Genomic DNA, 27166 nt, shown 5'->3' on the forward strand with positions numbered 1-27166 from the left:
GATGGGTAACTGATTCGAGAGGTACAGAAGGGTGATGGATATGCTTAGTATCTTGATCTGGATTATGATACACAGGCATGTGTTTTCCAAAACATGTAGAGCTGAACACACTTAAGATTTGTGCACTTTACTATTTGTAAAATTATACTCAATAAAGTACTATTTGATGTTTTAAAGACATCAAAAAAAATCTGGGAGACATACAAAAGAAATGTAGGCAAAGTTTTTATTCCTTGGTATTTATCAACTAATAAATATAAAACCATTGCTTGTTGTTAAAGCAAATGCAGTTGAGTTGAAGAAAAGAGGAAATTTTTAAGTATTCTGACACATTTTTCAGGGCCTTAAGTTTCCAATTGGGTTAATCTACAGGATCCATGGAGTCTAACAGAAGTAAAAATAATCATAAAATGATGCAAAGAAGCTAAAATACATTACCCTTACCATCAATGTGCTAATGTTTGACAACTAAAATCTACTTCACTAAACAAAGAAGGGAAATAATCATTTTAATTCAAAAGTCAAAAATTCATGTGTTGGCTGGCACAATGGTTCACAACTGTAATCCTAGCTACTCAGCAGGCAGAGATCAGGAGGATCACAGTTCAAGGCCAGCCTAGACAAAAAGTTGATGAGATCTCTTTTCAATCAATAAAATCTATTTATGCTGGAAGCATACATGGAGGATTGTGATCCAGGTCAGCATAAACACAAGACCTTTTTTGAAAAATAACCAGGACAAGAAAGGATAGAAGGTGTGGCTCAAGTGGTAGAGCTCCTGTCTAGCAAGTGCAAGACCGTAAGTTCAAACTCCAGTACCACAAAAAATATCCATATGGTATCCTTAAAGTACTAAAATACAATTATCAGCTTTTATAACCAAAGATCAGTTATGAATATGTCATTTTTCCCTTTCTCTACAGTTGAGGAGGCAGGTTGGTTTTCATGAAAATCTGTGTTTGTTAGAGAGCACTGAATGAATTTTCTGATATTTTTGTCCTTGCGGTCAGCTGGTAGATAATAAAAGAAGTATTTGGCTAAGAAGAGGAGGAAAGGGTCCTGGAAAATCTTGCAAACCAAATACAGGTCGCCTACTTAAATGATTTTTACACAGTATTTAATAGACCAGCTTAAGTCTAATAAAAAGTCTATATTTAGCATCATGCTTTGATTAGAATAAATATTGATGGTTTGGGAAAATATTAGCATTACAACTGCATATTACAAACTTCATGTCAGATTATTTAGCATTTGTTTAGACATCTAAATTTGTATGGAAATTTTCCAGATAAAGAGGATTTTGTGTTTATAATCTTTTATTGTCATTCTGGGTCATAAATTCAACTTTTACAAAGTGGTAAAAATCAGAAGTCCAAGAAACCCCTAATAGTCCATCAAGTCAGGCAAAGCAATACAAAACAAAACAAGGCTAAGAACCACAAAATCTAGACTAAATAAAACAGCTTTCATCTGATTACAAATGCACCAATTTCTTAAAGATATCTTATAGAGACTCTGAAAGGGATTGGAAAAAGTGCCATTAACTAAGAAGATGTAAATATCCTAGACATGATCACAATATACAGCTAAGCTTGGTTTATAATGAAAAATCGGCTAGAAAATCAGAACTTCAGTGTTACAACTACTTGGTTACACATCTCTTACATTTCTAGATAAATCTTATAGAAATTAATACAGAAATAAGATCAGTTTTGTGTATAATTGAAGAATCTATTCAATGCTACATTTATGACTTCTACAAATTCAAGCAAAAATATAAGGAAACACTCACTTTGTATCTCTGTTTTTCCAGGTTTTTTCTCCCCAGGCTTTGTTGGACCACCTGTTTGAACTAAGTCAAAACCTCATTATTACAAAAGGAAGTATACCCAAACAAATAAAAGGAGAATAAATATATTGTTCTTCAATATTGTCATTCAAATATAAAGTCATGCTAGCTGGCCAAATAAGAATTTCCTTGAAAATAAATTATTTCACATGGGATTTTAGAGAAATTCCAGAAAAAAAATGACTTCACATTATTGCCTGGAAAAGTTTAATGCTTTAAATAATTTCCAATCAGAATATTTCTGCTATTTCAGAGACCAGGGATATAAGTCAGGAATGAATTATTCATATCCACCAATAACTAGGATCACAAAAGAATGTTAGTGTTGATATAAATCGACTCTGTACAATAAGAGATTACATATGAAGATGGAAAAATCTGTAAAACAAAAAAAAGTACTTAAGTTTATATATGTGCTTACTTGTTAATTGGCCTATAACTGGTACACTTTCTTCTACTTCGTCATACGAAGTTATTGTCACCACATACTCTATTTCAGGTATAAGGTCTGATAATAAAGTTTCAGTGGTACTAGCTGCAAGGGTAAATTCCTTAGTGGGCCCATCTGGAAATATAGAAAGGAAAAATGTGAATGCAACAAAATATTTCTCAATTATCACACAACTCAATATATTTCAATTCTCAAATGCACCCAAAATCTGACCACTTTAATGTATGCATTTTTTGGACATCCAAACATTATTTTCAAACTCTCTTCCAAAACTAAATCTTTGAATTCCACAAAGTCAAGTATATACTGGCATTGTCTTTACTTGTTAAAATCATAGTCAATACTTTTTGAAGGATCCAGATTCTTCTAGATTAAAGGTATACCAAAATATCAAAACAACTTCATTGCTTTTGAAGACTAATAGTAAATAACAATTTTTGTAAGTAAAAAATATAGCAAAAATAATTTAATTTTAAATTACACATTATTGGAAAGCAGAGAGGGAAAGGGAGGGATGGAGAGAGGGATGGGGGAGAAAGAGAGAAAGAGAGAGAGAGAGAGAGAGAGTTATTGGTATTTGTAAAAGCCAAAGATAAGTAAACACAATTATAGAATAAGCTATATTGATATCATCTATCTCTATTGTCAGCCAATGAAAACTTTTAACTAGTTGGCCAGGAGAAATGGTTATTTATCCAAACCATTTTAGAACTAAAAGTTATCAAAAGCGTTAGGTTCTCCATACTTGGGCACCATCATTAACAGTAAAGACAATGCTTGGGAACAAGCTTTGATTTGTTTTGTTTCATTTTGCTTTGTCTCTTTTGTTTTGTCTTCTAAGGGTTCAGTTTATAATCTACAGGATCTACCTCATCAAAGTAAATTTATGTCATATCATTGTCATGTGCCATTATCCCAGAAAAATGTCCCTGAATACTAAAATGTGTGGGACACTGGGTAAGGCCTAACAGCTCATTTCAGCATTTGGTACTTTAAATGTTTGAAAATATTACGTAATTCAGGAAGAATGTCAAGAAGAGAGAATTCTACTTTATAAAATCAAAGATTACCAACAATATTCTGATTAGGCAAAAAATTTACAGTCTATTTTTAACCACAGAAGGCTTGGCATAGCTAACCATGTAAATAAAGTTCTATACCATAAAAATATAACAGTGGATACTGCACTGGAAATGTGCAGACCTGATTGCACCAAATATCTGGTGATGTAAACCAAATCCTTCAAGCTTGCTAAATCTTGGCTTTCTCGTGAGGAAATGGGAGAAAGCGAGGAGGCTGGATTATAGCATCTTTGATGTCTCTGTCCTAAAACTGAACATCCTATAACTTACCTGTTGTAGGATCCACTGTTATTCGATAACCCACAATTGGATCAACTGGTCTTGCCCATGACATGTGAACAGTATTTTCATCTATTATTTTAAAATTCAAGTCTGAAGGTGGATCAACTGTAAAAAAGAGAGTTGCTATTAATTACATTTTCCAATGTCGTAGAATTGTCAATATAATTGATGAATTATGTTGAGCAAAGCTTACTAAAGTTGTCTTTGCATAAATTTGTTTCCAACAAATATAAAAGATATCTTGTTGGATAAGAATAAATTTAAAAGCTGACAAGATATGACAAAACATCAGAGAGTATACATATTACAGAAGACAGCACAAAACACTTTTGAGTCTTGAGTTGCTAGGTCATTCAAGAATGGCCAGCAAAATCAAGCTTAATAGAAACATATTTGGATACAAGTACATACAAGTACAATGAAATCACATATAATAACCACATATGCAAACAATTCACATCACAATTAAAGGAATTCCAATACATGCTGAGTGCATTTTGAACAAGCATGCCAACTCACAACCTGTATACAACCATAGGAGTTAATTTAGAACATTGACATAATACTTTTTTCCATGATGAGTAAAGGAATTGATAATATTTTTGCTTCATTCTCTGTATTGTTGCCTTGTAATTGTTGTGTGATAAATCTCAATCTGTGGCAAAAATAAAAATGTATTTTAATGGAAAGGGGAAATCATGGAAAACAGCTAGGTCTTACAAGAAAATATACACTTAAATGCATATTCACAATCATGTAGATGAATATTCAAAAATAATAATACGGGATGTTAATAATCTATAAGTATATAAACAGTGATCTACAGTTGTTTACAAAACTAATATTCTGCCTGTTTACACCAACTTGCTATATGTTTCCAAGGTGTAAACCAACAATGACACTGATATTTTCTTTGCAGCAGGTATATTCCATACTAGAAATGGCATTTTAAAATAAAAATGCCAGTATGGTCCTTTACAAAACAATGGTTAATTATGAAAAGACAACATCAATAATATTTTGTGGACATTTATTTACAGAACTTAAAGAAAAGAAGGGAGAAGAATCAGCAATGGGAAGACATGACTGTGCGTAAAACTTGGAGAAATCAATGACAGGAAAAACTGAGAAATACGGAGAGGAATAGTTCACATACAAAACCATACAGCGTCATGCATAGGTCAATGAAATGCTGACTTGTTTTTAGTTTCCCACAATGAACAAAGCTTCCATGTACAATAGTCATTACACAAAGACGTTTCCAAAATATTTTATAATGATATTCTTCTGCAATGTTCATGCCTCATCATGCAGCATTGTACTGACTCACTGTCAGTGCATGGTCAGTGCATTAAAATTATTACCTTTGAAGCAAATCAATAAAGTGAGATTATTTTCAGCTATATTTTTCTTAAAATATTTTAATCTGAAAATATTCCTTGTGGGTTAGAATTTTGCGTGTATTTTGAGAGAGTACAAATCAATCTTTTCTTAGATTCCTATAGAGGTCAATTGAAATGCAATAGTAACTCTAAGATGTGAGTAAGAATTCAAACTGGGGTTAGAAATTTATATAATATTAATAGCATGTTTTAATGCAAATAAAACAAATAAAGCAAACATTTGCTTTAATGAACTACTGCTTCCAACAGTAGGAGGTGACTTTATTTTTTTTTCTTGGATATACTAATACAGAAATAAATGTTACTTTCTTACTATCCATACACAGGCAGTGAGATTAAGGGATCAAGCTACATGCATTCTTCGGTCTGTAGTCATATTTCCAGGTTTAGCTGAAGTCATGCTTTAGTATAATAAGCATGCAACAGATGTTAATAGGACAACAGGTATTAAGAATATCATTATAAAATATTGTTCCTATAGCAATGGCTCAGGACAAATTTAATGCAAAGGCAGACGCAACTGGCCTGAGCAGGCTTTAAAAAAAAAATCAGTACATGGAAAAACAGTACCACCAACCTTGGAAGGAAATTGACCTGAAGCAGCAGACATTAGGTTAAAACTGCTGAAGGCCAGCAGCAGCCCACCTTGTTGATATCCAAATGACCAGGATTCCAGATAAACTGAAAAAATTGACTGTGGGGAAAAGTCTTTAACATTTCAGAGGATTTCAAGGTATTCATAGAAACTCAGATGTGGTACTTGGGATTCAAAAGTAGGGAAAAATGGCCAGCCAGCATGTGCAAAACAGTCCATTCCATTTGTCTTCTTGCTGATTTTATCATATGTACAACTTTTCAGGATTATCATTCCATTTAAACAGTTTTTATTTGTTCCATGAGAAAATAATAATAAAATAGGCATGAGTGTGTGACCCATGTCAACTTAAGTCAATGTAAAATATATTTTTATTAATTTTGAAAATCTTCTTTTACATTAAAACAATTCACAGCTATCACTGTATTGCCAGAGTCTAGGTATTACCAAAAACAGCGTTAATGCCAGAATACCTTAAATACAAACAAGCTATCTATGGTTTATAATTGCAAATAGCCATAGTTTCATAGAATGAGACTCTGAACCAAGAGAAATATAACTAAAATTACAAATAACAATCTCATGAAACTTGAATATTGATAAGAATAAAAATTTAAGTCTTCATAACTTTAGTTCAATTATAATTTTAGCTCATTTTCACATTTATGAGTAATGCTTTTGGCTTTCAAAGCCCTGTTATAAAAGTCTCATTCTAATGAGATTTTATTACATGAATTGGCAGAATTTAGGGCATTTTAGGACTGATAATACTAGACTACATTTGCTAAGTGACTTCTATGTAATAAACAGAGAGCTAGTCACTTTATATGTTGTCTCTTCTTCCTCATAACAACCCAATGATGAACCTTATTATCCATTTTACAGATGAAATGCAATAGAGGTTAACACAGGTAACAATGTTTTTATCCCATGGTCTGATTCTAAAGCACAGTTTTCTACTGTACTATACTAAACGTCAAAAGAACAAATGTTTCAGTCAAAAACTGACTTTAGAACCCAATATTTTTATGTTGCTGTTTATTAATATGCGCACATATTTTTCTACTTTATGAAAATACATCATTAGAAGAACAAATAATGCCTGGTCAGTAACAAATATATTGTATGTAGACATCTCTAATTCAGATATAGCTAGAACTGGTATATTAACTTCATGCATTTGTTCAAGCAATTTTAAAACTAAAGTGCCTACTTTAATATGCAATAAAAATGATGCTTCTTCATTAAAGCATCCAACAGAGGTTTGTATCTCAGAATTGACTAACTATGGCAGAGATGAATGGATAAATGGATGGATGGAAAGCTGGATGAGTGGAAGAAGACTAATAAGTTTTGGACAGGTATATACAATGCTTTACAGATAAAGAAAAGCTGAGAACACATATTATGCTGCCATCTTGATGAACAAGTAAGAGCCTTAGTCTGGTGTTTAAGATAACATGGGAAAGGATAATATTTGATGGCAGAAACCTTCAGAAATGTGTAGACTATAATAAGTTTACTATATTACATAGGCATTCATTTATTTTCCATGCAAAATTACTATATATTCAATGATACTTGCCATGCTATCAAAACCCATTTCATTTGAATTAACAAAATACCCCAAAAAGGTTGAAAATTTAGCATGCTAGAGGAATAATAGATTACTTTGTACACATCACAAGATGCATTCTTTCATTAGATTTCCTGAGTTGGCTGGTTGTTGAGTAAAAGGGAAGCATAATGTGATAAAACCAGCTCTTAACCAGTCCTAGAAGTCATGGATCTTGTCTACATTTTGTTCCTAACTACATTAGTTGATCAAGTTATTCAATCTATCCAGAACTCATTTTCTTATTCAGAAAATAAGAGAATTAGAATAGATGATCTCTAAGTTCTCTTCTAGTTTGTTCTCTTCGAACAATGCTATGTTAGACATAGCATCATAAAAAATATATACCAAGTAACCTCTTAACCAAAACATAAGACAAGTAAAGCTTATGGTCTCAATTCAATAATGAACTGATAATATCCAAATGTTTATCATATGAGAAACTATGCATAAGACTTAGAAAATAACCTGCATCACAACATTTTTGTTCATCTCAAATTCCAGATTATTAGAAAGGCAACTAACTCTCAGGGAATATGGTCATTCTTAAGCAAAATGCTGTTTTCAAAAAAAAATAGCTAACACATGATAAATGAACGAACTGTAACTCACATATTCTAGGTCGTATGGAGCACTGGTCAAGTTAAAAGTTTGCTAAAGTAAAGTCTATCCTCTGTTAAAAATTATAACTACTAAAGGCAAAAAAATTGTTCTCCTTTATTTCTATAGGACATGATACAACAGTATAAAAATATAATTTCTCATACAAGTAGACAGAAGAAATTAAAAGGACAAAGACAGTATCACTATGAAAAAGAAAAAAGTAAAAAGTGAATATCAAAGCCTTTCCATCAATATCAATGGCATTGAGTTTTCAACATATAAAATTTAAACAGAAAGTGGGGAGAAACAGTACAAATATAAGGGTACAGTATGAGTCATGGAAAAGAAAGAAAGATAACTATAGTTACTTTAGGACTAAGATCAAAATGGTGCTCTGTCAAACAGAGGTGCAAGTTGAAATTTTGAAATGGCCCCAATAGAAAGATTTCAGACAAACTTTGAGTCCAACTCATTGTCTCAAGAAAGACTTTGACCCCAAATTTTGTTAGACCTTCACAGGCTCTTGGGGCCACTTAGTTGGTAGTTAACAACAGAGCTGTGTTGTCCAAGAAGGGAGCAACCAAACACATGTGGCTATCCACTTGAAATGTAGCCAGTCCAAAATAAAATGTGTTGCAAGTATAAAATGCATACCCAATTTCAGAAACTCAGGACAAAAATGCAAAATATTTCACTAATAATTCTTATATTGATTACACACTGAAACAATAATACTAGGTTAAATAAAATATAATATAAAAAATCACTTCCCCTGTTCCTGTTACTTTTTTAATGCAATTATAAGAAAATTTTAAGTTACTGTATGTGGCTTGCATTTGTGGCTATTTGACAGTGCCAAACTAGAAACCAAGGCCAGAAAAATGAATACTGATCTAATAGGGTGAGAGACAAGAGGAGACTCGGCTTAAGAAAGCAAAAGAAAGACCTATACCATACAGAAATCAATACAAATTTAAAAGATAAAACATAAGAAATATGGAAATCATCAGAAGTGTAGATAGGAAAATGTTCTTTTCAACTGCACTTTGCTGAGAGTCTTATCCAATTCAGCAGTCATTTTTTTTCCACCTACATCATTTCCAGCCTAATTCTTTTCCTAAGAATTCTCAAATCTTTTCAAATAACTATTTTCTTAATGAGCAATAAACGAGCCACTTCAGTGAATTATCTAAAAATATCTTTAGTTACTGCTTCCAGAAGTTCCTCAAATAAAATTCTTTCCTAACAACGACACAGAAAGGACTACTGAACGCCATCTCATTGAAAGAATGGCACTTCACAGAAGCCACTCAGAACAGCCTCTGCATTCACAAAATACTGATCAAGTAAGAAGAGGCAGCAAGTTTCTGTTGCTGTTGTAAACATGCCATACATTCGGAAACTCTACTGCTCCTAACCTTCTCTTTTTGAACCTGTGATTAGGAAACAGAGTTTTTGAAAACTTCAGTGTGAAGATGATCATGAAACAGCTCTACTTTCCCACCCCCTTAAAAAAGCACAACCCACCCAGAACTTTCATAATTGTCGCCTGCAGAACTTTTTCCCTTAACTTTTATCAGAAGCATTTTTAGATGAAAAAAAAATGATGTTTTTCATAACATTACCTCACTTTATCTTGCAGAATAATATGACTACGTTATCATGTCTCCAATGATAACTGAGGAACGTGCCAATGGGGTTACTATTTAGAAATAGCTTGTTGTGTGAATGGGGAGAAATTAAGGCATCAAGTGTACACAACAAAAAAATAAAATAAAATTAGGTTGAAAGACTTAACAAAAGCCCTGCATTTTCTCGAGGGGTGAGCCACACGGAGCGGTTTTGGAGCCCCATCTCTGAGTCCTTGACCCTTCTGCACTGGGGCGCGAAGGCCAGTCTGAGACAGGTCTCCTAGAAAGCTGGAGCGCGCAAGGGAGGTCGCGGGAAGTGGCGCCCGGCTCGTCTGGCGCGCGCTCGCTTCCCGGGCTGGAAACCTTGGCCCACCGCCAGCCGGTCTGGGCTGGGTTGTCCTGGGCACGCGCCTTGGAGCTCTTGGAACCAAACAGGGATCTGCAGAGACCCTGGGTCCTGTGAATACCTACGGGTCCCATCTCTGCTTGCAACCCATTCCCAGGGCCGTTTGACTACTGGCTCCTTTGCCTTCAATGTTCGCCTAGCCAACGGGGCTCCCCACAAAACACGCAGACGCACAGAGCTGCCACTGTGGGAGTCTTTTATTTCATGTTGTCACCGAGGTCGCAGACCTGACCCAGTCGGTTACCAGCCAAGCTAACGAAGTCGGAGCTTCCAGGTCCTGGGTGCCACCCGGAGGTGTCCCATTGGTCGAGCTGGATGCAGCCGTCGCCCTCTCCTGGGCGACTGGTCCTCTCCAAAGGCGTTAGGGTAGATGGCAGTGTGGACAGCACACCTCAAGGACAAGCACAAGGAAACCACACAGCACTGTACAGAATGGATTAAGCAGAATACAAAAGAACGCCGAGAGCTGGGAAATGGACGAACCTCAGAAGAAGGGGTCGTTTCTCTGGAGGAGAGAAACCACCCGAGAAGGCAGAGGAAACAGCAAGCAACAGAGACAGGACAGAAGTGTTCTTTCCTTTCTGGAATTCTACAGGGTCTCTGAGGGGTGGAAGGAAGAGTCTTACCTTCTGCCTCAATGGAAGACAGGAGTAGGGCTGCGCCCAGGACGGCGAGCGCTGGGGAAAGCCTGATCAGCATGCTGGGCCTCCGAGCTCACGGCCTCATGAAGGGATCTGCAAGAGGAAGCAGTGCCCCCCGCATCAGAACCGAGTCTCAGCAGGCCTGGAACCAGGTTAGAACTGGAGCCTGGCCTCGGTCCAGAACCCGGCCAGATCTGTCTTAATAGTTACAGGGAGCAGCCCAACACATAATGGACCTATTGTGGAACCATCCAGTCAAGTTCATCTACATAAGTTTAACCAGGGCACTAAGTTCTCTAAAGAGGGTCCTGTTTTCTTGGAGGCGGGTCCTGCATAGCATCCGGGGAAGGCCTTAGCAGCCCCCACATGACTTCATCCTGCCAGGGTGATGGCTAATTCAGAGGTCATTTTATCCCTGACTCAACTAAATGTCTCTTCCATCTGGGGATTTTACTTGGCTGCTTTTTCCTAGCTGCTGAACTCTTTAGGTAACTGTACTTTAGTGGTCCCGGAGTAATTTGGAAAAGTATAGTAAATCTCTTTTATTCTCTTTTTTTCTTCATTTTGGTCTACCTACAAATAGTCAGGCCTTTAAGGCTTGAAATGGATTATACAGGAATATGTAAAGCCCAGCTAAAACCTGACCTTCCTGCTATGTTGTTTTCTCATCTAATAAACCCTTTACCAAAGACTAGAGGAAAAACAACTCTAAGACACATGATAAAAGGGGACAAGGCAATAGAAGAGGCAAAATTTCAATTGATATAATAAAATAAATCTTAGTAATAACTAATCTTTGCACTTAACTATTCCTTTATCCGGGAAGATTAGAGTTATATAGGCTGTGTTGCAATTCCTGACTCTGTAGCTAGATTAATTCCTTAAAGACAAAGAGTCTTATTCATCTTTTGTAGTTTCCCAACACACAGTAGGTGTTTAATCAGCAGAATGGAATCTCCTAAAATATTCAAAGGTCCAACCTAGAAACAAAGCTACCAGCAATGAACTGAATTGGGAAGTCGCCAGGGGCAGACCATAAAAAGAGAATTGACTCTGGAGTACACAACAGGATAGGCCTCATGAAAAATGGAGGGGGGTAAGGAGACTGGTGTTTAGGAATCCAAAAACAAGCCAAAGGTTGAGGCCGCCTTGAGAAAAGAAACTGACAATCTCTAACCATGTCTTTCCAGTTTTTGGCACAATGCCTCCTGAGTGTAAACTGCATTTTAAATGTCTGATGAGCAGGCGTGCCAAATTGCTGAGGGCTCTTTTTATGAAGCCAAGATTAAAATTTAGGGGCTGCTCTGGGGATCCCAGTTTTTAGCAATTTCTTTCTTCCTAATTAACAACTGTTTAACATTTCTAACCCTCTCCTACATTAGTAAAAAGCAAGAGGTAAGGCTGGCCCATTGTTCCCGTCATCTGGCCTTAACTTTGTTTTTCTAATTTCCAATTCGGTTGGCAGTCGTGCTCGCGAAAAGTTAAAGGCAGACAATCAATCCAAGAAAGGCTATGTGCAGATTTTTTTTTTTTTAACAGCTGAACAAAAACCTGAGGTGTGGAAGTGCCTTTTTAATCTGGGTCTAGAGCGCCACCTATCGCCTGCCTGACTCAGCATCAAGAATGAATCATCTCCAACACGTTGGGGTGTTGGAAAGCAGAGACATTTCAGCCAGGCAGGCATTCCATCCATATATGTTTTTAAGAAGAATGTTTTCTCCCTTCTTTTTAGTCAAAACATTTATCTGAATGCTTAGCAACACTTCACTGAGCGTTCTCAGACATAAATGTCTGCAAGCTGCCTCCCCTACGTGGCAACAAGGATTCCCTCACTTGAGCCTCATGAATGAAAATTAGTCAATTGGGGTGGGGGGCGCTATATGTACTGTTCCCCTGGGGCCAACCCATCCCTTCCCAACCCCACCCCACTGGTAGAGAACAATTTCTTAACTACTCACGTTAAAAAATAAAAAAAAAAAAAGGAAAAGGAAAGAAATTCATTCTCGCTCGCTCGCTCGCTCGCTCGCTCTCCCTCCAGGCACCTACCTCGTGTACCTACTGCGACCTTGACCTTAGTTAGCCAAGGACGAACTTAGTGTACATATCCTTTCTTCCCCCATTTCTCCCCAGGATTCTTTAGAAGGCTGCACGACTCTATTTGGGAGGTGGAATTCCAACAAGGCCCGAACTGATCACTGGAGAAGGTCGCTGAGGATACCCGATGGGGTCCAGTTCATCTCCTCGTTCGGTAAATGAACCGGACACCCCACGGTCTCTGATTTCGCCACTCTCTAAGATTTGAGGAGAGACCACCTCAGAAGTGCAACAGACTCTAAGCAGGGCCTCAACCGACGCACTCAGGAGAGGGGTCAGAACGGGGACTTTCTCCAGAAGCCGTGAAAAGTCGGCCCAGAATGAGTCCTCTAGAACTGGCCTAACCCACCATCTTCAGAGCTTTGAAAAGCAGCAGAGGAAGGAGCTGGTACATTCCACCAGGACTCCGGCTCCAGATGCCACACACACCCGCGCAGCCTCAATGAGCTGCCTAGCACTCAGCTGGCCCTCCACGGAATTCCGCACCGTGCGTCACTAAATACCTCCCCAGAGCTCCCACTGCACGCCGGCACACGCCAGTGAGACTGAAGCCGCGACCTAGGGGACCGATGGCCGTCCTGGGCGCTCATTTCATTGAAAGCAACGGCATATGTAGATAAAATTCTTCTAGAAACGGAAACATCCACCAGGATGCTGTGCGCGCGAACGGCCGCCCTGCATCAGCTTTAAGAAAAATCCACACTTCCTTCTCGCTCAAATCCCCAAATAAATCACAAAAATCCCTGTGTATCACCGCAAATCTCTAGCACTTGTCCACTTACAAACCTCACCGGCTCTTGCCCGGGATTCTTCGTGGCGCCTGTCAAGGTGCGGGCCAGGAGGAAGTTTCCCCAATGTTATCTTTGGGTAGAGGGAAGCGGATAGAAGCCAGACTGACCTGAGGCGGCGGGGACAGAAGTAGCGTTGGCGACAGTGGCTTCGCGACCGATCGGCGGGACCCCTAGCTCCCGGGGGTCTGGCGCTGTGCGCTCCAGGAGCACCTGGCAGCCGCGGGAGTGTGGACAGCGGCGGGAAGGTCCGGGAGCAGGAGGAGGAGGATCGCGGGTGGAGCCGCGGGAGTCGCGCGGCGAGTGGAGACTGCCAGGGACTGCAGCTGCCGGAGCGCGGGTGCGTCTGGAGCGGCTCGCCTTCGCCGAGTGGGAAGAGAGTCCGCGCAGCGGGCTACTTAATAGAGGGCTGTTCCCAGCTCTCAGTTTACTCGGTTACGAAACGCCTGAGAAGGTGGAAGGTTGCCACGGGGTGATGTATGCTCCTCCGGCGGTGAAGGAGGTCTACTTTTGGGAACGTGTGCATACTTCGAGCATTCCTTCGGCGTGAGGTGGCAATCGCCGTAGTAGCAGTGCCCCGTCGGGGGCGGGGAGGAGGGAGGGAAGAGGAGAGGGGGACAGCCGCAGCTGGGTTCGCTGCCAAGGGAAGCTGCGTATTCCTCTGCTTGGGACGGGCTGGGGAGCTTGGGTTTCCCTACCCGTGCGATTTTGTTTAGTAAATTTATTTTTCTAAATTAAGATCAATGGGGAGGGGGAAGGCAGCTCTCGTTTTCTGAAGGCGGGTTGTGTAACCCATTCACCCGCTCCCCGTCCCATCCCCACCCCTCACTATTCCACCTCCATCTTCCTCCTCCTCTGTCCTGGGTGCACTTAAAACCGATTTACAGGGTTTCCATTAACTAACTGTCTGTGCACGCGGCGAGCCTTCTGTCTTTTTCAATCTCCAAACCGCGATTGGAAACCCGGACAGACGCCGGCGCGGGGCTCAGAGATGGGATGGCTTTCCCAGTCCTGTCTCACTCCCTCAGTGCTTCAGGGTGGACTGGGAAACTTAATTTGAGCCAAGAGGGAGGGAAAGGAAAGCTAAGAAACTTAGGGGTCATCTTCGGAAGCCACTCGGAAGCAAGTTCCATCCACCATAGAAATTCCTTGCTCGCTCGGAGTAAGATCTTGTGGCCCTGGGCGGAGGCTTCGGACTGAGTTCTGCTCTGAAGAATTCCTCGGGGTGAAAGGGACAAAGAGGAGTAGTTGAAATCCCAAAGATAGACACACACAAACACCAACGTGCCAACGGGACCTGACCTTCTGCCAGCACAGTCGCCTCTTTTTACAGCTCCCCACCCGTTGGCCCTGAGCAGGGAGTTTGGCACTCAAGGTTGCCAACTTGTACAAGGCGCACGGGAGGAAGCTTCGAGCAGCCACACCACGGTATGAGAAAGGCCCTACAAGACAGATTCTGATCTCAGCACAGGCCCTGAGACATTTGCTCTCTTGAAGGCCAAAAGTGACCTGTGAGGGGTTAAGAGTAGCGGGTATGAGAAACGCATCTCTGAAGTCGACCACCAGTGATAGTAGAAGTGAAGGTCCAAAATAAATCTCTCTTCTCTGTTTGTATTGACGTCTACAAACTTGACCTTCCCTCACTAGGCATGACAGCCTTTAATCGATAAAAAACTTTCAGGGTCCCCTTTCCAACTCCTCCTGCACTTCGCCCCAGGAACAGGCTTCCTCCAGCTAGAGCCAGCGGAAGCGAGAGAGAGAGAGAAGATTGGAGGGAGAGAATGGAGAAAAATGGGAATCGCCGCCACTGCACATTCTCGAGGAGCACGCACAGCCCACTCGAAGTTCAACTGCACAAAGAGTCCACACAATGTGCAGGCTTCTCGCCTTCGAACCCTCCCAATCCTGGTGTGAGCGCGTCAGGCAAAAGCCCACGTGCGCCACGCAGCTGGTGGGTCCTACAGCCCTGTCAGACTCACAGCGTCATTGTCACTAGCTCCAGCCTTGGAGAGCCGACCTCAGTTCCCGAGCCTGCCCTTCACACGTACCCCCACCCAACACACACAGCACTGGGAACCCAGCCCGACCTGGTTCACAGATGTGCGTGGGCGGGTGGCAGCTATTAGGACAGACGGGAGCAAAGCCGTGGTCCTGGCACCCTTCAGGGCTGCACAGTGCCAGTAAATCTCTTGGACGGCCCTGCGGCCTGGACCCGCCAGAGAAACCCCTGGGGACACCACCACCGGAGGTTTTTCTCTCTGTGTTTTCTTGGGGAGCTCGTAATTTTGAGTGTTGATCGTCTTCCTTTTCTTAAAAGAAAAGTTCTCTCCTGTCGATCGCGCTGGAGTTGAGCTGTCACCCTCCCAGGGAGTCAAGGGTACCGCAGACTTCTTCCTAAGACAGGAAGCTAAGACTGGAAGAGGCTTCTGCTCTAAAGGGGGCGCACGCATTTGTATCCTCCAGCTCCAGATCAGCGTGCTGGGGTCCCGCGTGGAGGCTTCTCCTGTTTCATCATTCTCACTCATAACTTAGATACAGTGGATTTAAAAATAATTGCTGCAGGGGAATGTAGGTAACCCAAGCCAACAATTGCAAAAGCCCTCTCTGGGGTGGGGAAGGGGATCCTTACGCAAAACTTCCAGTGTAGGATGAGAGGAGAAAGAGGAAGGAAGGGACACCCTGATCGAAGAGTGCGCAGAAGCAAATTCACAAACTAATCCCAGCACACTTGTTCCCCAGAGGCGCTAATGCAATTCCAGTGCAACCGAAGAGGCGCCCCGCAGCTTGACGTCTGCATTGTTTGGCTTCCTTGTGTCTTTACTCTAGACTCCCAGTATGGTAAGCGAACAAACTTAGATAAAAAACATGTAAACCATCTTCCGTCCTGAGCCTTTCAGTGATGTATCCAGTTCTTAATCCCCCTTGGAATCCGTCAAAGCTGGTAATGAATTGATGGTATTTACTGACGGAAACACAGCTGGTTATATTTATAAAGTTTGGTGGCTTTTATTCCTCAGGCGATAGCCCTGGATTTCCCTCTTTTCACTCTCCCCCTCTTCAGCTCCCACCTCTTCTCCCTTCGAGTCCTGGGTTCCCAGAGGTTCCGGACCCTCAGATTTCTTGTCCCACAGCGCGATCTAGCGGTCAGTGCGAACCCTGGGGTCGGAAGTCAAAGTTATAGAACATAGAATTAAAACTTGTTGACATTTTTACAAGTCTTGGGATGTTTTTTGTGAAAAATGTGTCACTCATCCAATTCTCAGAACTGAGAGGAAGCGGGATGGCAGGAAGAGGGAGGAGGAGACATAAACTTTCTCTGTGTCCATTAATTAGCCGCCTAGAGTAATTATTGCCCCAAAACTGTGAGGTTCTGATTAGTTTTTGAAGAAGTGGTGAAGAATGAAAAGATATAATTTCAGAAAGAAGTTAAGATTACAGCACTGCCTTTAACGTCTAAGAAAGCAAAATGTGCCTGGAGTCAACTTAGCCAGAATCCCTGGCAACAGGTGAGACAGTTCTGGGTCAAGATCCAGCTGATTTACCTCAGGGAAAGAAAAGGAGACCTTTAGGCTGAAGATTATACTTGCTACCATGAAGAAAACCCACACAAGCCTCTGGAGGTAAAAGTGTGTGCAGAGGACATAGTGTCCCACCTGTTCTGATTCTCAGAGACAGAGAGGCAACCTGACCAGAAGAGAAGAGAATTGTCTGAATCCTTTCTTTTAGGTAACCAGTGGGCAACTCAAGTACATTTTTTTAATAAGCACATATGTCACAGAAGCCAGTATAAATATTATTAGGATAAGGCGTTGCCCTCAACATTGTCACTTGACACCTGGGACACTGGAAGCAACTTCACATGGCCTACTTAAATCCCTATAGACCATGCACTCAAAGTGTTTCAACATTAAAAGCAGGAAGCAGTTGACAATCACTCCCTACTAGCTTAGGAATCCCAAGACCAAAGCCATCCTTGAAGGAAGGAACAGGGGATGGACACTACAGGTTCTGCCTCTTCAAATGACTTTTTCAATGATGATTGAGGGCTTTGTGTGTATCTCACCCAGACCTCACTTGTCCTGAAACACAACCTCCCCCAACCAGAATGTAAGCCACCATGGAGCAAAAACCAGAAACTGCATCATCCATATCTTACCACACAATGCAGCAGGCTCAAACTTTGTGGGACATCAAAACATTGAGCTTGCACAGAAAATTGTGATGTTTCAAAAGCACTATATCCACATACAGCATCTTCTTGGAGTGGGCCATTTAGATTTATTAGAAGTTGAGAACTTCTGGGAATTGATTCCTTTTTCATTTAGCTCTGACTTCCTGGAAGAAAATGTAAAAGATAAAAGAAAATAAAATAAAGAATATCAATGGTGACGGGATGTGGTACGAGAAGGCACATTCCAAGGCCATCATACCCCAGTTGTTCAAAAAGGGCTGCGATACAGAATAGTACTATTTATTGTTTCAGAAGTAGTCTTCTTTGCTGGATTTTTCTGAGCTTTTTACCACTCAAGCCTTGCCCCAACCCCAGAACTAGGAGGTTGAAATCACTTAAGAGTTTAGACAGCAACCCTGTCCATTTCTTTCATTTCCATTATAGTCAATGTTGTCTGTCATCCTTGCCACCAGGGACTTAGAATCTATTTATTTTGAAACTGTCAAAGTGGCCTATTATACAGAATTTCTACTCAGACTACTGTGGGTCAGATGTCAGTCTGTGTATACTGATATATACTTTTAGGTTAGTGGAAAATGTGAAAAATCACAGGAACACATTTTTCAAGATTTGATCATGATTTTCAAACTCATAACCTTGTAGACTGAAATGCAGTAACAATAAAGTCACCTTAAAAAGAGGTTTTATGCAAGCAGCCCTGAACTCAAAATCCACTACTACCAAAAGAGATTTCATTGCTCTCAGTTGGAGCCTCTGTATAGAGTGAAATGAAACCAGACAAGGGCTCCATTTTCTAATGCCTTTTAATGCATTCACTAGTTCATTTAGCTACATTTTTGGAGTGCTGACACCCAAGTATTCAAAGCAGACAAGATTCCATATTCTGGAATGCTCTTGATTCAAATGTGGTATGCGCCCTCTGGTGGATAAGAGGGGAAAGATGGCTACCTGATAAGACTCCATTTAAGCGATTTTTATCCTAATTTTATCCATTCATTCACAAATGTTGTTACACTAATCATCGTGCTTGCTAGGAGCTATGGAATTTATTTTTATAGGTAAACCAAAAGAAGCTCTTTCCTTAAGAAACCTTAAATGTGGCAACAAATACCAGAAGTTTTTTTAAATGAGAAAGCCAAATTCAGGAGAGGACTGCAGACAGTGTGTGATTGAAAACTAAAGAACCAATGTGAAAAATACTTTGGGGAGAAATAAATGGGATAGAGGAACAAGATGACATCACAGGAAACAATCCACTCAATCCAAGATGCAGAAAAAAATGACCCACTTTCTCCTCAAACCAATGACAGGAAAAAAGTGAAGAAAGAAGAGATTGTTATGAAAATATATAAAAAGAGGGATAGCAACCTAAACATAATTGTCAAGAACTGCAAAGAGTCTGAGATTTTATCCTACTTGCAAGCTAACAAGTGAACATGCCGCCATTCCATGGCTGCTGGCAGCACACACAAGGAGCCAGAGACAAAGGACTTTATTGTGCCAGGCAATAGCAGCAGTCCCAAGGCAGTGCAGTGACACTCCTGAGACCTTTACATATGCCGAGGGTTGCATTACAGAAATAGAATCTGAGCTTGGGGCCAGACAAGGTGGCTCACATCTGTAATCCTAGCTACTTGGAAGTCAGAGATCAGGTAGATCCCAGTTCAAGGTCAGTTCAGCAAAAAGTTTGGGAGACCTCATTTCCACCAGTGGCTGGGCACGGTCACATGTGCCTGTCATCCCAGATACAATGGGAAGCACAAATAGGAGGATCGTGTTCCAGGCCTGCCTGGGCATAAGGTGAGACTCTATTTCAAAAATAACTAATAAATAAAGGGCAAGCAGAATGGCTTAAAAAACAATTCTAGGATGTTGAGGAAATAATTTTAATTTCATCTGCATCAATCAACTTTTCTTTTTCAACTATTAGGGTCTAAACTCAGGGCCTCATATTGCTTGGCAGGTGCACTACCACTTGAGCCACTCTGCCAGCCATTTTTTGTGTTGGGTATTTTCTGGATAGCGTCTCCCAAACTATTTGCCTGGGCTGGCTTTGAACCTTGATCTTGATGTCTGTGTCCTGATTAGCTAAGATTACAAGTATGAGTCACCAGCATCTGGCTTGGTTCCATTTCCTTGGGCATTGCATTGAGATGTATTCTTAAGTGAAAAATATATATAATATATTCTATATATTGTGCTTATATGTGTATTTCCTGAGTGCCTTCCTTTATATGATCAAGCTTTTTAAAAACCATGTTCCCTCCCTTTAATTCTTTTCTGTGTAATCTACTTTGGCTTTTACTCTATATCTAATACATCAATGGCATTCATCTCCCAGATTCATACTCTCTTTTCCTATGCTTCCAAGCACCCTGAACACATTAAAATACATGATCTGTGGCCCTGTCTTAAGTTTATTTCCACTGTGCTTCATCTCAGACCCAGAAAACAAAACTGTGACTTTAGAGATGACAGAGATGTGCTCTTCAGTTTTAGTTCTGTGATACATCAGGGAATATTCAAATTACAATTTCAAAGAATTTGAAGGGCTAGAAGGAGCCTTCTTACTTTTGAGAGGATATTTGCATCCTACTGTGAGTTACTTGCTCTCCATGAAATAAGCAACAAGTGACTCTTTCACTAGAATTTGTCCAGGTATTGCTACTTATAAAACACCCACATTTTCCTGAAAGCCGATATTCCCTCTCTATTTATAACTGCATTCGTTTTTCCTTCTTTGCTTTTCAGCATAATGTCTGTTTATTAAAAAAAAACATGCCATGTAATCCTTTCAATGCTATCTGTGATAAAAGAGATGAAATAAAGCTTGTTACGAATTTTTTAATGGAATAAATGACTCACTAAGAAGGGCACATGTCCATGTGGTGATGTCATTAGTGATGATTCCTTGGCCTGTTATTCTCTAGTGACCTACTGTTTCCATAGGTCATCTAGCTCACAGGATGGTTTTTCTTGCAAGTTGAGCCAATGTCAAAATTATGCTAAGTGTAAGGGCCAAGAATTAAGGAATTTCTGAAGACAATAGTGCAAAGATGATTCCTCTGTACTTGTCAACTGTTTCTCCATACTGAGTGGAATGAAGCAAAATTTCAGTTAAATTCTCGTTAAATCTGATGTCAGACTTAATGTCAAATATTATATTTGTTAGATATCCATGATGTCAGATTTATTATTTGCCACTTGAATAGGACTTGGTTTAGATTGTGTTTTAGCTATCTGGGGCAAAGCACAGCTGTCTACAGAAGATGGACAAAAGTTATTTACTGAAGAAAAGGATTCATTTTAAAAAAAACAATCAAGTTGGCAATAAAGTATTTACTTTTTTAAAGAGAAAATTTTTCTGCCATGGGTTGAATGTTCAAGTCTCCCCCAAATTCATATGTTGAAATCCTAACCTCCAAAGCAATGGTATTTGGAGTTGGGAAATTTGGGAGATTGTTAGGTAGTGAGGGTGGAGTCCCTGTGAATGGGATTAGTGCCGTTATAAGAAGAAATAAGAGAAACCACCACCTGGGTCCTTTTACTCAACTTTTTTTCCCTTTGCTTTTCCTTCTAGCTAAAATCTGTACATTGGGTTGCAACCTTAGACAGCCATCCTGACCATGTGTTACCTCAAAGTAGAGACTTCATTTGTGGAAAGAACCTGGATGCCTGAGGACTTCATGGAACCATATCATGGACTGCCCACCTCACAATTTTCACAAGAGTTTTATACCTGCTATTTCTGTTTTGTTACTATGGCAGCAGAGTGCCAATTGGAGCACTCTTAGCAGAGGCGTCATTAGACATGGGCAAGACAATGTTCTCAAGGATTTCTAGAGGTAGACTCGAAAAGCAAGCAGATCTTGCTTGTCATAGGACCCAAGTCCACTGTGTTGGGTCTGTCCCTTCCCCTGCACTCAGTGAACACAGGAACATGGATCTGATACTGCTGAGTGTCTGCAACAAACTTGCTTCTCCAAAGCAGGAGCATTGGTGGCTTTGAAGCAGCTGGCCTTCTTTACAGCTCTATCAGCTGCACTAGTCTAGTGCTGGGTGGGCCAGTCACATGTAGTTGCATATGTCACTGCCTATTTGTGGCAAGTTTTGTTTTGCCCTAACTTTAAAAGATTGCAGATGCAGATATGTTGTGGTAGGCAGCAGTCTTTCATGGCTCTATTCCAACCCCATTTTTGAGACAGTGAGGCAATAAGTTTTCTAATATGTTTTGCAAAACTAGTGATATGACCAGATATAGGGTACCAGAAATTGAAAGACCAGGCAGGAAGCTGGCACCAGATTCTAGACCTGTCACTCCTGATAGAGACAAAACATTAAGCAAGCTACTTAATGGCTCTAATTTTCAGGTTTTGTAAATGTAAAACTAGCCAGTTGGTTACAGGGTTCCTAAGACTCCTTTTAGTTCCATTGTTGTAAAAATTTCTATCATTATATAAATCTATCTTCCCTATAGTTTCACTGCTTTCTTTATAAGTATATAACTAATTTGTTAAGAATAACTACAGTAAAAACTTATTCTGCATTTTAACAGAGTAGATATGCACTTCTCTTATTTTAAGATGTATATTTTAGGATCAATGTTAGCAAGAACAAGAAATAAACAGCATCTTGATCAAATGAATCTGTGCCATGTTTTTGTCTGATTTAAATTTTAAAGTCAGTGACAACAATGAACAGATTCTTTCCAGGTGCAACATGGAAGCTGGAGGGGTGAAGATTTGGGAAGCAAGCAAGCCTGGATTTGACTTTGGCTTCTCCCCTTACCAGCCTTATTACCCTCTCAGTTTGACTTCCTTGTAATAATTTTCCTAACTGCTACTGGCTAAACTAAACCCAAATTTAAAAACTCACCTTGGACCATTGATTTGGAGACCAGCCCTGAAGGTAGTTAGCTTTTTTTTTTCTTTGATGGTACTGCGGTTTGAACTTAGGGCCTCATGCTTGCTAAGCAGACACTCTACCACCTGAGCCACTCCACCAGCCCTTTTTTGTATTGGGTATTTTTGAGATAATGTCTTGAGAACTATTTGCCTAGGACTGGGTTTGGACCATTATCCTTCTGATTTCTGCTTCCTGAGTAGCTAGGACAAGCACAAGCCACCAGTGCCCCAAGCTAGTTAGTTCTTATCTACCAGTTTTCCGTAACTCTTCCTACTCTTGTAGGTGGCATCTGAGTCCCCAGAATGCCTTAGCACAGACTTCATGGCCTACACTAGTGTGTGCTGACTCAGTGCCTGTGCCATCAGATTACCCAGGTAGCTTCAGAACTCCACAGATGCCCAGGCCTCATCCAGGGGTGGAATTTAATCAGTCTGAGGGTGGAGCTTAGGCATCAATACAGGAGTTCTTCATTCTCCCCTAGTGATTCCTTTCATGCAGTCTGCCAGGGCCATCTCAGGACCCATAGTGGCCTTGCAGTGAACAGAAGAGAGGAATATAACTGAACAAACACAGAAGCCACATGACAGCCATACTCTGCAAGCTTAGCTTGTTTGTGGAAACTCTCACTTTAATTCCTGAGGGGAGAGCTGAATGGGGGTTTAGCACCACAACAAAGGATAAGAGTAGACATTCCATCTTCATTATCATAAGTATCAATAAAACACAGTAAAAGCATAAGACTGAATACAGTGCCCCACACTTGCTTTTCTCACTACTTCACTATTACTACACTGCCATACATGTTCTTGACATCAGAGACCAGGAACTTTTAGTGTAGGGGTTGTTCGTAATTTTATTCCAAAACTATTACTACTAGGAAAAAAATACATGAAAAGAAGTCATTTAGTAAGCAAAACTATACTTTTTTCCTTAAGAAAAAAGTAGACCTTGTCTGAGAGTTTGAAATGATTTCCTCAATTTAAACAATGAGTAAGGACTTCATGTGTTTTTGGCCTGATGAGTCAAATATTTGGGTAGCAGACAAATAGGAAGGATGGAAACAGTAGTTGAAACATTTCCAGGTGCTTATTTGTATGAAATGCAGTGTTATTTATTCTGTTACCCATGAACAAGATTGTAATAGAGCCAAGAGACACAATGCCATTGTTTTTCCCTGAAAATTTGTCTCTTTTTTTTTCTTTTATTATTCATATGTGCATACAAGGCTTGGGTCATTTCTCCCCCCTGCCCCCACCCCCTCCCTTACCACCCACTCTACCCCCGCCCTCTCCCCCCCCCTCAATACCCAGCAGAAACTATTTTGCCCTTATTTCTAATTTTGTTGTAGAGAGAGTATAAGCAGTAATAGGAAGGAACAAGGGATTTTGCTGGTTGAGATAAGGATAGCTATACAGGGAGTTGACTCACATTAAATTCCTGTGCGTGGGTGTTACCTTCTAGGTTAATTCTTTTTGATCTAACCTTTTCTCTAGGTCCTGGTCCCCTTTTCCTATTGGCCTCAGTTGCTTTAAGGTATCTGCTTTAGTTTCTCTGCATTAAGGGCAACAAATGCTAGCTAGTTTTTTAGGTGTCATACCTATCCTCACCCCTCCCTTGTGTGCTCTCGCTTTTATCATGTGCTCAAAGTCCAATCCCATTGTCGTGTTTGCCCTTGATCTAATGTCCACATATGAGGGAGAACATATGATTTTTGGTCTTTTGGCCAGGCTAACCTCACTCAGAATGATGTTCTCCAATTCCATCCATTTACCAGCAAATGATAACATTTCATTCTTCTTCATGGCTGCATAGAATTCCATTGTGTATAGATACCACATTTTCTTAATCCACTTGTCAGTGGCGAGGCATCTTGGCTGTTCCCATAACTTGGCTATTGTGAATAGTGCTGCAATAAGCATGGGTGTGCAGGTGCCTCTGGAGTAACCTGTGTCACAGTCTTTTGGGTATATCCACAAGAGTGGTATTGCTGGATCAAATGGTAGACTGATGTCTAGCTTTTTAAGTAGCCTCCAAACTTTTTTCCAGAGTGGTTGTACTAGTCTACATTCCCACCAACAGTGTAAGAGGGCTCCTTTTTCCCCCGCATCCTCGCCAACACCTGTTGGTAGTGGTGTTGCTGATGATGGCTATTCTAACAGGGGTGAGGTGGAATCTTAGCGTGGTTTTAATTTGCATTTCCTTTATTGCTAGAGATGGTGAGCATTTTTTCATGTGTTTTTTTGGCCATGTGAATTTCTTCTTTTGAAGAAAATTTCACTTGCCCATTTCTTTATTGGTTCATTAGTTTTGGGAGAATTTAGTTTTCTAAGTTCCCTATATATTCTGGTTATCAGTCCATTGTATGATGTATAGTTGGCAAATATTTTCTCCCACTCTGTGGGTGTTCTCTTCAGTTTAGAGACCATTTCTTTTGATGAACAGAAGCTTTTTAGTTTTATGAAGTCCCATTTATCTATGCTATCTCTTAGTTGCTGTGCTGCTGGGGTTTCATTGAGAAAGTTCTTACTTATACCTACTAACTCCAGAGTATTTCCTACTCTTTCCTGAATCAACTTTAGAGTTTGGGGTCTGATATTAAGATCCTTGATCCATTTTGAGTTAATATTGGTATAGGGTGATATACATGGATCTAGTTTCAGTTTTTTGCAGACTGCTAACCAGTTTTCCCAGAAGTTTTTGTTGAAGAAGCTGCTATTTCAGCCATCATCAGCAACACCACCAACAACAGGTGTTGGCGAGGATGCGGGGAAAAAGGAACCCTCTTACACTGTTGGTGCGAATGTAGACTAGTACAACCACTCTGGAAAAAAATTTGGAGGCCACTTAAAGAGCTAGACATCGGTCTACCATTTGATCCAGCAATACCACTCTTGGGGATATACCCAAAAGACTGTTATTCCAGAGGCACCTGCACACCCATGTTTATTGCGAAACTATTCACAATAGCCAAGTTATGGAAACAGCCAAGATGACCCACACTGACAAATGGATTAAGAAAATGTGGTTATCTATACACAATGGAATTTTATGCAGCCATGAAGAAGAACGAAATGTTATCATTCGCTGGTAAATGGATGGAATTGAAGAACATCATTCTGAGTGAGGCTAGCCTGGCCCAAAAGACCAAAAATCATATGTTCTCCCACATATGTGGACATTAGGTCAAGGCTAAACACAACAAGGGGATTGGACTATGAGCACATGATAAAAGCGAGAGCACACAAGGGAGGGGTAAGGATAGGTAAGACACCTAAAAAATTAGCTAGCATTTGTTGCCCTCAATGCAGAGAAACTAAAGCAGATACCTTAAAGCAACTGAGGCCAATAGGAAAAGGGGAACAGGTACTAGAGAAAAGGTTAGATCAAAAAGAATTAACCTAGAAGGTAACACCCACGCACAGGAAATCAATGTGAGTCAATGCCCTGTATAGCTATCCTTATCTCAACCAGCAAAAACCCTTGTTCCTTCCTATTATTGCTTATACTCTCTCTACAACAAAATTAGAAAATAGTTTCTGCTGGGGGGGGAGGGGGAGGGGACAGAGTGGGTGGTAAGGGAGGGGGTGGGGGCAGGGGGGAGAAATGAACCAAGCCTTGTATGCACATATGAATAATAAAAAAAAAAAGACTTAAGGTATACTTTTCCAGAAGCCCTTCTCTGACTTAACCTCCAGCTTTATGTAAAGTAGTGTCACAAACCTATTTCTAAACCAATTGCTGGCAAGAAGACTAGATTAATCTTGGCTGGGTTTTTAACATAATCTATATCCTTCCACTGGCAATAGAGGTCACAGCTTTTCCAAAAGTAACCATGTCTCAAAGGAAATTGCTTAGAAAATATTAAGTTTCTGTTTACAAGGAAGAAAAAGGGATACATGAACTATCTGTTTCACTTTTAGAAGCCAGCCATCATGTAAGAAATCCAGATACACTGAGGACACCTTAAGATGAGGAAGCCTGACCTAGTCACATGGGGAGGCACTGAGACACCAGACAAATGCCTGAGACTTTATTGGACCTTCCAGCTCAGTTCAGGATGGACACAGCCACATGAATAACACAACAGAAATGACCAGAACTGCTTAGTATGGCCCTATCCAAACTCTTGACCCAAAGAATCTTGAATAAAAATGCTTCTTTGAAGATTCTAAGATTTGGGATAATTTATCACATAGCAATTGGTAACTAAAACATCTCACAATGTGATGTCTAGAACAAAGTTTAAATAGGCTTAAAGTTAAGGTACTAATAGTTTTAAATTTAAAGATGGAAAAAGATATGCTATGTAAACAGCAAACATATGAAAGCTGAAAAAAAAAAAAGAAGCTGCTATTTCTCCATCGTATATTTTTAGCTCCTTTGTCAAAGATAAGTTGCTTATAGTTGTGTGGCTTCATATCTGGATCCTCTATTCTGTTCCACTGGTCTTCATGTCTGTTTTTGTGCCAGTACCATGCTGTTTTTATTATTATTGCTTTGTAATATAGTTTGAAGTCAGGTATTGTGATACCTCCTGCATTGTTCTTTTGACTGAGTATTGCCTTGGCTATTCGTGGCCTCTTGTTTTTCCATATAAATTTAACAGTAGATTTTTCAATCTCTTTGATG

The 27166-nt window shown here is 40.2% G+C and overlaps 1 protein-coding gene across 5 annotated transcripts in view; it reads right to left on the reverse strand.

The window, feature by feature from the left end:
* Col12a1 (collagen type XII alpha 1 chain) overlaps window positions 1–13968 on the reverse strand; it is a 120095-nt gene extending 106127 nt beyond the window's left edge. Inside the window, exons 1-5 of one of the 5 annotated variants that reach the window (XM_074079357.1) lie at window positions 13551–13968; window positions 10544–10651; window positions 3653–3769; window positions 2271–2414; window positions 1793–1852 (exon numbers count right to left, since the gene is read on the reverse strand). In XM_074079357.1, coding sequence (XP_073935458.1) covers window positions 1793–1852; window positions 2271–2414; window positions 3653–3769; window positions 10544–10616 — 394 coding nt within the window. In that variant the 5' untranslated portion in view covers window positions 10617–10651; window positions 13551–13968. Of the gene's footprint in view, window positions 1–1792; window positions 1853–2270; window positions 2415–3652; window positions 3770–10543; window positions 10652–12604; window positions 12985–13550 lie in introns of those variants that run through there. The other 4 variants (XM_074079361.1, XM_020167266.2, XM_074079375.1 and 1 more) reach the window with 4 other exon arrangements.
* Window positions 13969–27166: the final 13198 nt, after the last annotated feature.

Source organism: Castor canadensis, chromosome 1, assembly GCF_047511655.1.
Source record: "Castor canadensis chromosome 1, mCasCan1.hap1v2, whole genome shotgun sequence".
Lineage (NCBI taxonomy): Eukaryota > Metazoa > Chordata > Mammalia > Rodentia > Castoridae > Castor > Castor canadensis.